This window comes from Siniperca chuatsi, linkage group LG2, assembly GCF_020085105.1.
Source record: "Siniperca chuatsi isolate FFG_IHB_CAS linkage group LG2, ASM2008510v1, whole genome shotgun sequence".
Taxonomy (NCBI): domain Eukaryota; kingdom Metazoa; phylum Chordata; class Actinopteri; order Centrarchiformes; family Sinipercidae; genus Siniperca; species Siniperca chuatsi.
Window position 1 is genome coordinate 19,663,569 of NC_058043.1, and position 13,108 is coordinate 19,676,676.

General features: G+C 41.7%; 3 protein-coding genes across 8 annotated transcripts; 1 reads left to right on the forward strand and 2 right to left on the reverse strand.

Moving 5' to 3' along the window:
* Window positions 1-1,712: 1,712 nt before the first annotated feature.
* Window positions 1,713-6,940, reverse strand: si:dkey-28n18.9 (sorting nexin-6). 2 transcript variants are annotated; one of them, XM_044222157.1, is made up of 14 exons: window positions 6,742-6,940; window positions 6,434-6,544; window positions 6,165-6,272; window positions 5,297-5,357; window positions 5,010-5,134; window positions 3,910-3,993; window positions 3,728-3,802; window positions 3,572-3,602; window positions 3,264-3,351; window positions 3,085-3,124; window positions 2,916-3,002; window positions 2,727-2,816; window positions 2,445-2,510; window positions 1,713-2,327 (listed from the first exon to the last, which is right to left on the reverse strand). In XM_044222157.1, the coding sequence occupies exons 1-14, from the start codon at window positions 6,745-6,747 to the stop codon at window positions 2,190-2,192; spliced, it is 1,110 nt and encodes a 369-aa protein (XP_044078092.1). In that variant the 5' UTR covers window positions 6,748-6,940; the 3' UTR covers window positions 1,713-2,189. The 2 variants fall into 2 exon arrangements, with proteins under 2 accessions (XP_044078092.1, XP_044078100.1); XM_044222165.1 differs by lacking the exon at window positions 6,165-6,272.
* Window positions 6,941-7,219: 279 nt separating this feature from the next.
* LOC122888137 (dnaJ homolog subfamily B member 9-like) lies at window positions 7,220-9,672 on the reverse strand. Of its 5 annotated transcripts, none has more exons than XM_044222211.1 (3): window positions 9,549-9,672; window positions 8,138-8,387; window positions 7,220-7,618 (listed from the first exon to the last, which is right to left on the reverse strand). In XM_044222211.1, exons 2-3 carry the CDS (start codon window positions 8,376-8,378, stop codon window positions 7,311-7,313), a joined length of 549 nt encoding a protein of 182 aa, XP_044078146.1. In that variant the 5' UTR covers window positions 8,379-8,387; window positions 9,549-9,672; the 3' UTR covers window positions 7,220-7,310. The 5 variants fall into 5 exon arrangements, with proteins under 5 accessions (XP_044078146.1, XP_044078128.1, XP_044078110.1 ...); XM_044222193.1 differs by having other exon boundaries at window positions 9,440-9,577; XM_044222175.1 differs by lacking the exon at window positions 9,549-9,672 and adding an exon at window positions 8,750-8,891.
* zc3h10 (zinc finger CCCH-type containing 10) lies at window positions 9,525-12,961 on the forward strand. Its single transcript, XM_044222145.1, is given in 2 exon segments — window positions 9,525-10,673; window positions 11,980-12,961. Coding segments are annotated over 2 exon segments (1,662 nt in total). The 3' UTR covers window positions 12,493-12,961.
* The last annotated feature ends 147 nt before the right edge of the window (window positions 12,962-13,108 follow it).

The window sequence follows — 13,108 nt, forward strand, 5'->3', positions numbered from 1 at the left end:
CATAAACTTCTTACATTTAACTTTTACTGCGCCTCATTAAAACCAATAAACCACAAAAATTAAGTGCAATACCTAAATGGTGAAATTGCTGGATTAATGATCAATAAATGTGTGTACTATAAGGAGAGTGAATGTCTTGTTGTTACTACCTCAACATAAAATGGAGTATAAAAAGCTAGACTGGCATTTCAGTGACAAGCAGGTGATCATGACATAAACGTTCATTTTTCTTTCATTTTGCTTAATTTTGCCAATAAATTAGGAGGAGTTCCTACAACAGTTGTCTTTGCTTTGTTTTAAGCAGTTTTAAACAGGTCAAGCCTACAGTATTAGCATGCACGCCTGGGGACTATTGCTTTTTGGAGCACTTTTTTAATTTGTTCACACCTTTACAACTATATATGGATTGCCATGAAATTCTGTATAGACATTTATGGTTCCCTGATGATGAATCCTAATGACGTTTCCTCTAGCGCCACCACCAGGCTTATATTTGTGGCTTTGAGTGAAATGTCTATTCATGTCCCCTCAGGAGGAATTATAATCCTTTTGATGAGCCCTTAACTTTTTCTCTGGTGCCACAGCAGGTCAAAATTTCAATACTTCGGTTTATGACAAAATCATTTCAAAATTAGAATAAAAAATTTCCATTAGCCTCAGTTGTACTTTGTGTTTATTGCTAAGCAACAAACTTTAGCATGCTAACAAGCTTAACTAAAATGGTGAACATGGTAAACATTATACCTACTTAACATCAGCATGTTAGCGTTGTCAGTGTAAACATGTTAGCATGCTGACATTAGCATTTAGCAATGCAACACTGTGCCTAGATACAGTCTCGCAGAGCCACTGGCGTAGCTGAAGACTCCAAGTTTAAACTCTATACATGTGTGTTATTCTATGATAAGACCACCAAGACAAAAAAGTCTCTACCCTAATTAATATATATGTATAATGAATTATAAAATACATTTATTTGTTGTTTGTGAGCATGGTGGTATTCTATCTGAGGCTGAGGAGGAGCAGTAGTCATGAGCGAGGAGGATACAGATATAGAAATGATGTCAGGTTACAAGACCATCAGGGAAATATGTATCCCAAGGGGAGGACAACATGTGTCATCCAATGCCACGAGTAGGCAGCCTTTCATTTTAACCAAGAGTATACCAAATGATTCCATTCATTATTTCATTCTGTTTGTGTGGATTGAAAACATACTCTTGGCACCCAATGGCATGAGTGCCCTTCATCTACTCCTTCATTGTCAAATGTGCCAAACCTCCTCTCCACCCTCTCTTCTTATGATACCAACCATCTATCTCTCTCTCTCTCTCTCTGACTCATTCCCTCAAATGGGAACCACTCCTCCACCCAGCAGAGAGATTACAGGCTGGAACAGATGAGATGAAGCGCACAGCAGTGCTGAGATATGGACCTACAGTCCACAGCAGACAGAGAAGGGGAGGATGACATTGTGCTTATGTGTGTCAAAGTTTTATGCCAGACCTCACTACAGGTTTCTTACAATCATATGGAAAATACAGTGACTGTAAGAGCGATCATTAACAGATATTCACACAAAGCCAGAATAGTTTCAGAAGCCAAACAAAAAGCCAGCACGGTGAGTGTCCTTGCCGCCACGTCCTTGCAGGAGCAGTCAAACCAACTGATTAATGATCCAGGAGTAAGAAATACACACAATGGCGAGCAGGTACTTTGGGAATCAATTCATCACACTTTATTTTGTGTGACCCCAGCTGATGTAGTGGCTAGAGAGCAGCACAGCCCACTCTCAGCACAAATGTATGAGTGTAGTATAGAACACACACACACACATAATGGCCTTACCAGATGACAAGTCTACTACTAAGAAATCAGAACCATCATTTATACAGGGGGTATGAGTGTGATTGAGGAGAGACTGAGGGAAAGTAAGTGTGAATGAATGTGTGTGTGTGTGTGTGTGTGTGTGTGTGTGTGTGTGTGTGTGTGTGTATACAAATTATAAGGATGCAGTTTGATTATCAGGAAGGTTTGCCTTTCTCTTTTACTTACAATTCTTCATTTACACTGGATGTAATTGAACCAAATAAAGCATCAGACTGCAGCACAACAGGATGAAGGACATGTTTGGGTTATCCCATGCTATGTTTAGACATACTGAGGATGCTTCATTAAGAGTGGGGTCACTATGCCATCCCTCTAAAGGCCTGCAGGTGCTGGTTGAACTGGTCAGCACTTTCTTTGGCTGTACGAAGCTGCTTTTCACACCACTGAACCAGAGCCTGCTGCAACATCTCCACACGCACACCCTGGAACCGCGCAATCTGGAAGAAATAATACATCCAGTACATGGGTGTCAACAAACAGGATGTTACGCAATACCCTTGCGATGGGTAAGGCATGTGGAAGCAGAGAATCCAGTTTTAAATGTGATGTTTTACCTCCTGTTTAGCCACTCCACAAATGTGATCAAACTCCGTCTCTGCTGCTTTCTTCACCTCCTCCATCTGATGAATATGAAGAGCATCATCATTATATACTTGGTCTTCATCAGAGTGAATATACAGATTGTACTTGCATCTAATGTCTTCTGATCTCTTAGTGGTCTATCCTCTACTACTGAACCATTTCAGCAGAACGTTAATGACACCTGCTGGTCACAAGAATGCATGTACAGCTGATCTAGCAGTGCGTTCTTGTAATACATGGGTAGAGACACTCACAGCAGCCTTCTTTACAGGTTTGGCCTTCTCTGCATTCCTTATGGCAGTCTCTAACTCTACTAGTTTACAGGTTCTCCTGAAGAGCATTTCCTGCATTGGACATAATAATCATGTTACACAGTAACATGTAGATGGAGAGACAACACACATAAGTTGAACATGAAATGACTTTAGAAATAGAAGACACACCTTTTCTGCCTCCTGGTAGCGTGACTCCAGGTCCAAGCCTAGCCCAAGAGTGCTCACATTGTTCTCAGCAACATTTGTCATATTGTTCTGTGCAGAACATTATGTGCAGATTATTTGGCAAAGCATTGTGATGTAAACCTGTTCCTATTAAAAAGGACAAACAACTTACCCTCATAGAATGAAAGACTTCTGATAATTTCACGCAAGCCCTGTAAGAAGAAGTGCTGTCAGTTTGTCTACATTCTTTCCCCATCATACTAATTTATTGTAACTTGTACGCAATGTTCAGAGGCATTAACTTTAAGTGCATGTGATATTGGCCTGGGAGCAATACTATTATTGTCTCACTTAGAGAAAGCCTGTTTGTCAGGATCCTCCCCTGGATCCACACAGAGATGCAGAGCAGCTGAGAAGTGCCCACAGGCCACTGCTATTTCTAAATAGAACAGGGAACACACACTAACATCACACTTGGGACTAAAACAATTTGCGTTGTAATGTGGATGAACACTAATATACTACATATCCTCCTATAAGTATCAACTGTTGAATCTGAACACACATAAACCCCAACTAACACCAACTTATGAGCCTTTTTGTCTGTTCTCCAAAACTTTAAATGAAAGGGTATTTTGTGAAAGCAGCAGTTTTCTTACTTTGCTCAGTTACCACCACATCTAGGAATCTCTGCAAGAAAAACAAAAGCTCATAGGTTCAAAAGTCAAACAGGACAGTGTCTCTGGCTGTGTGAGAGAAGAAAAAAGGGAGAAGGACAAACACTCAGACAAAAACCCAACAGGTGACTGGCTCACCTCAGCTGCAGTCTTTGTACAGCCAGTTAAAACAAGGTTATGATCACGTTCACTTTGAAAGAACTCATCCACATCCTGCGGACACAGACATTATGGCATTAAAACCGAACATACAGATGTAGAGGCTATAAATTCTGTTTGTTTCTGTTGAGTACATTTCTGTTTGAGTCCCAGTTGTGTACCTTATGGCCTTCTTTCCTCATCTCTTCCACAGCTTGACTCAGCCGGTTGAAAATGTTTTTCCTTGCTCTCTGTCTGCCTGGAGGCTACACACAAGGACACAAATAAGCTTGAACATTTTTAGGTTAACACTGTCTAAGCACAGTATATGAAATCTTCCCAACATGAGAGTAAGTCTATAAGATAGATACACTATGCTAACAATAAAGTGAAACTCAGTGATCTTTTGTACCAAATTATTATTGTCTCAGCATTAGAAAATGGGTATTGGGTACATAAGTTTCAGAATTAACACACACACACACACACACACACACACTTTTTTGATCATCCATAGATGTTTTTTGGCCCATGCCACTACAAAATCTGCTTATGCTCAATATACAGTATTCCAGACTTGATGAGAGTCTGTCTCAGTCAGACAGGAAATAACTTAATGTATCATCATCAGGACCGAGAACACGTCCAACACTGACACAAGCTGACTATTATACAGTGAAGAGGCAGTATTACTCAGTGTGTGTATGTGTGCGTACCTGCATACATACATGCATACCTGTGTTTTAAATAATGCATTGCTTCATAAAGTGTTTAATGTTTTGTCCTTCCATTTTTTTAAACACAGACAAATGTTCCACTACGGCTGTGTCTCAATTCAGGGCCGCCTTCTTTAAAGTTCACATTCCATCACTGATAACAGGCCCATACAAAAGGCTCCTCCAAATGTGGCTATAAGTTTGCCTGAGTGTTGAGGACACACCTGGTGTATCATGTTGGTCAAATGTTATATGAATGGACCATTAGTTCTGGTGCTATACAAGCAGATGGTGCCATGGTGAATGCTCTGCCGACCATCTCATTCGCAGGTGCAGCCATTGGCCTTCAGTCCTCCATATATTTGTAGGGTACTATACTTGTCACATGATTCTCTCCATTTTCTCTTCTGTAACAATGTTAGTGAAAGTTCAACCATTTATAATCTGTCTCTCTCGTAAAAAGGTATCACGTTGCACCCTTTTGTAACATAATTTTTTTTCTTCTTACTGGGGCTAATCATAAAAAGGGGATTTAAAAAACAGGCTGTTTATTTGTGTCTACTCACATCTGAGCTAGTCAGGAAGATCTCCACAGCTTTACTTTTGCTGAGTATGCTGTGTGCAGCAATCTGCCGGAGGAAGTTTTCCAATGCTTTACAGTATGGCTGCCACTCTCCTAAACCAAGAAAACCTGCAGGAAACCCATTAACATTTTGATCATAACACCTCATATCACACTCAACACTGTACAACAGAATAGATACTGAAATGGAAAATATATTTGGTTAATTTACTTTTAAATCTTAATTTTAATTAGAATTTTGTTATGGAGGTGGTCTTCAGATGTACTCACCAAGCTGTTTCATAACCTTGGCAGATGCATTCACCTGAGCCTTTGCAGGAAGAGGAGGAAACTGGAAGAAAAAAAGAGCAAAATTTCTTCTACTGTTTTTTACAAAAAGTTTCTTTCTTTCATTAGGTGCTTGGCTTGGGAGAGGCACCTAAATAATGTGTATGTATTTAGAAATGCGCTGTGATTTACAGTTTGCACACATTATGCCCTGGATCAGATATTACATAGCATGCGCTTGTGTAATACTTCACAAACACAACCCCGCTGCACACACTGTCATACCAAGAGGTAGTATACAAAACATACTTCCTGAAAGGATACTGTTGCATTTTCTTGAAATAAACATCCAAATCAGACCAAAAAGCCTCTAGTTAATTTTCTACAGGACTGGGACAGCTGGCAGAATGGCAACACTAAAATCAGCTTCCTGATTACAAAGAAAAGGAGGATGTAAAGAAAGAGATAGAAAGGAGGAAGCATTTTAAAAGAAACTAAATGTTCCCCATAAGTTGGATGGCAGTAGCACATTTTCTAACCAGTGGTTGAGTCAGTGTATGTGTATGTCATGTTACCACTTGTACTTTAATATTGCAGTTTAGCTCAAATTCTGAACACAGCCAATTCATCATTGGTGAATCTACAGTAGGCCATTAGAAAAAAAAAAGAGGACATGAAGCAGCATACACACTTCCAAAAGGAAGTCATCAACAGTTCCACAGAATCCACATTTTGGTTTGTCCCTTCACTGACTGAGCAACCAACATATTCCAGTACTAATCTTCTTGGCCTGTTATTGTCAGAAAAGTGTGCATAAGTTTAGAAGTCAAATAAGGGATTGTGTTGTGTGCAGATGAAACAAAGTACTGACTATGACTCCCTGTATCCCGGGCACATCCTCCTGAGAAAACAGGTGCTGCTGCAGCCATTCAAAATCATCATAAGTCCGGTCCACATGGTACTCCCCTGTCCCAGACAGCTAGCGCATACAAGAGAGACAACGTGTCATCCGAGCAGTCTGTTTTTGCAATATCATAATTTAAACAAATCATCTGACCTATCCTAGTGGTGTGCTGCATTAATCTAGTTCCAGTGTTAGCAATGCTTCGCTTGCAGCAAATAACAAGTACATTTTCTCACCTTTTGAGATACAATTAGGAAGGTAAGCGTGTCCCCGTCTTTCAACACCTCTGTAACCTTGATGTTATGACCATGGACACTCAGAGTAGATATCACTTCTTTTACCTCTTCCTGTAATAAAAGAAATGTGGCTAACAATATTACCAATGCAATAGCTGGGAGTAAATTCACATTAGTTACAAATTGAATTTAAAGGCAATAAAAAACTTCACTTAGCCCACGCTGTATATGTGGATGTCTGCATGGAGTAAAAAGATGTCACATGATACTCACAGGTTGTCAGAAAGAACATTTTCAGGCAAACTTACCATCATTGTCAAGCTTGTAGGTTAATGAGTCCAGTCTGTCTGTCTTGTATCTGCTTTGTAGAATGTTTAAATCTCCTTTTATCTCGATAAAAGTGCGTAAAGCTGTTAAGGTCTTTTGTCTTATGTTGGCTTTAGAGCGCTCACGCTCCAACTGCTGAGCAGGCACAGGATATCCTCTGGGTCAAAGTGCAAACTGGTCCTGTGAGAAATGGAGTAAAACAGTGCCAAATCTAAAGTGCTGGTGCAGGGAAAAAATTACTAAATGGTTAGTCAGTAACTCAGGACCTTCGACACACCCACACAGGAAAAGTGGCATAACGGTCCAATCAGTTCCCACAGCTGTCAACCTTACAACCTCACAAGCTTGTAAACAATCACTGAACTTATAACTTATCCAATAAAAGATGCAGACTACACACAGCTACCTAAGGGTCTATTTAGCTGCATTTCTACATACGGAGACACAGATACTGAGATAGCAATTTAATATGGAGACTTTATTATCAATAAAATACAATACATTAAAACATAACAGTCATGCAGGATACAGGACAAAAATGCTAGGATATCTAGTAGTGGAGGTCTTCTTCATTATCATCCCCATCCCCAAAATAAAAGCTGAAGCCAGGTTCTTCAAAACTGTAATGTTCATATGGACTGTCCTCATCCTCCCCATCCTGATGAAAGCTCCAGTGGAAGTATGGCTCCTCCACAAAAAGACTATCATCCAAGTCATGGAAGAGGTCTGCAAAACTGAAGGGAAAGCTTGTCTCATGTTCGTCTTCGGGATCAAAAGGGGCCCCATCTTTTAGGAACGCCTCATGGCCCACACTGTCATACAGCCTCCTCTTCTCCTTGTTGGAGAGCACCTTGTAGGCTAAAAGAGGAGAAAAATGTATCTTTGGCAGGGATACAGCAATGAAAGTACACCCAGGTGCAGTTTCATGAAGGAGGCTGTAGTTTGTGGTGCTGTTAGAATTGTATTGCATTACTGTATTATGTGTTTTAAATATTTTCCACTTCCAATTCCCAGTTATATCAATTAGGGTAGACAACATTTTAGAATCACCTCTCAGTATAATGCAATACAGATCAACAGCACCACAAACTACAACCTCCAAAATAACAATACAGTTGAATTTCTTAAACAGTTTCAACAAAAACTAAACCATATAACCTTCATAAAAGTAGGATTTATTACAGGGCCGTTGTATTAGACTGCATCAATACTGGGTCTACCTAAAAAAAAGGCAACGGATTGTATTTATGAAGCCTACCTATTAAGAGAATAAAGAAATCGTTTTGAAAGCGATAAAATGCATTTCACTTGTGTAAATAACATATGCAATATAGATTGCACTATAAAAAGGTTCATTGTGTTGCAGGCATGTTTTACCTTCAGCAATCTCTCTGAAAGTATTCTCTGCGTCGGCGCTCTTGTTCTTATCGGGGTGGTATTTTATGGCCAGTTTGCGGAAAGCCTTCTTTATCTGGCTGTCAGTTGCTGTTGGCTCAACATGGAGAGTATCATAGTAATTTCTGCTTGTCTCTGAGGCAGCAGGCAGGGCTTCAGATAAGCAGAGTTGCAGGACCACGCAGGCTTGCATCCAGTGGAAAACACGATGTTGCACTGCCATGCCCGGCGCCTGAGCACAGATAAGGAACTCAGACACAACTGTTTCACAAAAAAGTTTATCTCGAAGTACAGCTACCTTGTGGTTTGACAACTCATCTTCATATTTACATAAAGCTACCTAGTCTACACGGCAGTTGTGGCAGCACTCAGCAGGCAAAATAGGCTGCTCACACTGAAAAGTCTATTTCAGCCGAAATACGTACAAGACGTGGTAGTGAAAGTGCATCAGATTAAATGCAACTTCGTCCATAGCATTTCTAACTTAGCTCACCGTCTTTTAGCGTTAGTAATGCCACTGTATTCTATGAAACCTTTAAACCGTGTATTAATTATTTCCCGGTGAAAAAGTGAAAACATGTCAGTACAACTCACTATTATCACCACTAGAGGACAGAAGAACACTCAGAGGAAACGAAGCGGAAGGGGGTCGTCTTCTTCGTTGGTAATGAAAGCTGCATCAAGAAATGTGCTAAACAGCACAGGGGGCTTGTGGAATTGACAACAATAACACAAGCCTGGTTGTTGTTGTTAGCAGCTATAGCTGTGTGCATTTCAGAGAATCAGAAGAAGGCGTTTCTGAGAGTTGCTCGTCTGTTCCGTGGATCCTGCTCCTAGTTTCTATTTGGTAAGACAACGTTAGCATTTAGCAAGTTAGCCAGATAACGTTCGCTAGCTAATATAAGCCTAAAATGGTGCTACGAGCACGACGGTACCATTTATTCAGGTGTATGATACTCCATAGTGTGCTTTAATTGCCGACAGCTAATCTGTGCGTTCAATTTAGCTTTGTAATATGATTCCAATTGTTGTTTTTTTGTTATTTTACCAAAGCACTGGCTGCTGCTCATCCAGTGACAACAACAACACCGGTGCTACTTATTTACCAGGTGTCACGTGCTAATATTTCAGCCCTAGCCTTATCCAGTTGAACCATAACGTTACATTCAAATTCGTCTGTACTTCTAAAGCTAATATCTCAACTTGGGTTCATGTTTTTGTCTTGCAGATCTTTGAATAGGATATTACACTACTCCAATGAAAAATTATTCATGACTTTTTTACCTGTTGTATGTGAATGTTTGCCAGGTCGCGTCAGCCCCCCTCATACACATGAGTGCTGTTTTCTCCTCGCGCTGGGCCGAGCGCTATGCCTGACCGGGACAGTTCCTACCTGTCAGGTGGTGGTGGGAGTGCTGGTGGTCTGGGTGAGGAAGGAGGACCTGGGTCTGGTTTGGCAGGGGGCTCGGCAGAGGGCAGAGGAGGTTCAGGAGGAAGTGTAGGAGGCAACGTCTCTGGCTCTGGGAGTATGGGGGGAGGAGGGGCGCTCGGAAATGGCAACAGCTGTGGGAACGGTGGAGGTGGGGGGCAAGGTGCAGGACTGGCGTTGGATGGTGTCTGCAGGGACTTCATACGCAATGTTTGCAAGAGAGGGAAGCGCTGCCGCTTTAGACACCCAGACTTTAATGAGGTGCCAGACTTGGGAGTGCAAAAGAATTAATTCATCTTCTGTCATGACCACCAGAATAAGGAGTGTATGCGCTCCAACTGCCGCTTTGTCCATGGATCTAAAGAGGATGAGGACTATTATAAAAAAACAGGAGAGCTACCCCTCAGACTAAGAGGGAAAGTTGCAGCAAGACTGGGCCTGTCGCCCATGGATCTCCCCCATAGCCGTGGGGAGGTCCCCATCTGCAGAGACTTCCTGAAGGGAGAGTGCCAGAGGGGCAATAAATGTAAATTTCGCCATGTCAAAAAAGACTATGAATATGAGCCTTCCAGGGTTGGAGTGGGTGGTGTTGTGGGGCCAGGTCCCAGTGGAATGGTGAATGCTGGTGGAGGGATAGGTGGTGGAGGAGGGGGTGCCTGTGGAGGAATGCAAGGACTTGTGGGGGGTGGAGGTGGAAGTAATATGATGGGGATGGGTTGCCCCAGCCTGGGTGGTTGCAGAGATCCAGTTATCTCAGGAGTTGGGGGAGTAGGTGGAGGTGGGATGACTGGTTGTCTGTCCATAAGTTCTTCAGGACAGCGGCGTTATGACAGGAGCGCATGCTCAGTGTATGACCCTCTGCTTGAAAGTGGGCTGTTTGATGCTAGCTCCCTGGAGGCCTCTATGGACCACACTGCTCTACAGTTCAAGAGGCGGCGGTTGGAGGGGCTGCGCCTGGCAGATGGGAGTGGAGGTGGGCACTATGAGCTGGGACTGCAAGCCACTTTGCCGACACGTCCTCTGGAGTACAGGTTCCTCGAGGAAGAAAACTCCCTGCTGAGGAAGAGAGTGGAAGAGTTGAAGAAGCAGGTTAGAATAAGAGATGGAAAAACATTATTTGGATCTCTGAGAAGTCCATGCATGAAATTATACAGGACTGGCAAGCCTTTCCCACATGTATAGCACTTGTATTTCAGTATGTATTATGAAATCTGATTTGTGTTTTTAACAACTAATACCAGACACAACGGGGTGCACAGTAACAGCCACATTTGACAGTGTAATGCAATGTCTTAACAAATAATTAATTTTATAAGCTCAACAAAGGTGGCATTTATTGTAGGCTGTTGTATCAGATTTCATTATATTGTCAAATGTACTTTGTATGCTTCCTGTACTGAATGAATTAATATGGTCCTTTCACATGATCGTGTCATGTGCCATATTATATTACATAGCCTTAAATTCAACTTACTTGCTTTAGTTTTTCATTACATTACAAATGTAACAAATCTTTAACAGCATTAGTAAACTTGGAAATGTTGATTTAGTTGTTGCCTGGTGTTTGTATTTAAAAATCTGTTTATCATTTTCAGAGTGATCACAGCCTCTAAACATTTGTTTTAAATTTTGGTGGCAGGCCTACTTTTTTGTTGACACACTGTATTTTTAATGGGAGAGGAGCAGTGTCCAAGCCACTTATTCGATAACAAAATTTAAAAGTTTAATATGGACCAGTCAGTGATTAGGACTGGAAGAACGTTTTATTTACAGATGAAACAAAGTTTAAGGTAGTAGTAGAAAAGTTAATGGAAATAGATGGCAGCATGAGAGATTAATGCTTTAAATGAATGCATTCTTTATGGCTTAAACAGGATCAAGTACATGTTTACCACAGAAAAGCATCACTTTATTTTGCACAGGCATGCTAGTCCTTCTGGTGGATTTATTTTTGAGCAGTAATGACCCTAAACAAACAGAGAAATGTCAGACCTGTTTTTAAATCCAAGGAACAGCTGACTTGGAAGGGTTTTCCCTTCACAGTCACCTGACTAAAACCCCAATGAATATATTTAGGAACATCATAAGACACAGACACACTCTGGGAAGAGTAAAGGCTACTTGATCATTATGCACAAACGTGTAGAATCAATAACTGCAAAAGCTGTGATTACGGTAGTTGGTGGACATGCTAAATGTTAAGGACTTATGGCTGTCAGTAAACAATTTCCTTTTTAACTTTAAAGTAGCTATAATGTGTTTTGGTGTGGTTTCAAAAAATATATAATTAGAACCTTGTCTTTGATAAATGTTAAGAGTTCCCGGCCGTGGACTTTTTGGAATCCAGCCCATAGACATTTTTTCTTTTCTAATCCATGTCTTGTGTGTTTTTCAGGTTTCAAATCTCATTGCCACAAATGAGGTTCTTCTGGAGCAGAACGCCCAGTTCCGAAACCAGGCCAAGGTGATGACGCTGTCCTCCACTCCTGCACCCACTGAGCAGAGTCTGGCGCCCCCTGTGGGTGCAGTAAGTTCCTATAATCATGGCATCGCCCAGACTCACACCACTCTGAGCAGCGCTGGACTGCAGCCTCGGCCTGTCACTCAGCAAGACCTGGTAGCTCCTACCGGTGCCCCTGCAGCGCCCCCGACTAATGCTGCCCCACCTACAGCCCCTCCGCCCCACCTCAACCCTGAGATCACCCCCCTCTCAGCCGCCCTTGCACAGACCATTGCCCAAGGGATGGCACCACCTGTTTCTATGGCACCAGTATCTGTATCTGTGGCACCAGTGGCAGTGTCCATGACACAGCCTCTGCCTGGCATCACCATGAGTCACGCCACCACCCCGATGGTGTCGTACCCCATAGCGAGTCAAAGCATGAGGATCACCACTCTGCCTCACTAACTGATTAATTGCAGCACTGTAGTACCCATAAATCAGACTGTAGCGTCCTTGACTGGGATTTTTAACGTAGATTGTCTTCTTTTATGTGTATGAGCTCAGCTGATGACAGTACAGTGACAGTGTCTAGACCTGTAACAGTGAGGTAAAGACACTTGTACTTCTCCACCAGAGGGCAGGATAAAGATTACTTTATTCAGCCTCCCTGTGTATTCTATGACAACATCATAAATGCATTTTTTCCTACAGACTGACTGCCCTGTGAACAGCCTTTGCACCAAAAATGGCAACAAACTGCAAATATGAGGTCATCCATAGTGTTTGAACCATTTTCTGCAAGACTGCTGTGCCGTCCTTGTGGGGACATGAAGACTTTGGAAGCAGTTTGTGTTTATATTTTTGTGGATTGCTCTGGTGTAAATTAACTTTGGTACTTTGCACATTTAAAAAAAAAAGAATAACAAACACTGAATCTCGTGTTGTCTGTCACTTTGTTTACAGCTGCCTTCTGTTCACAAGTACTTTTACATTCACAGTTGACACAGGTACGATAAATAAGTCATGCACAAAGAGGGACACCGTTTCTTGTGCCAAATGTTGTGTCTCTCATGTTAACAAC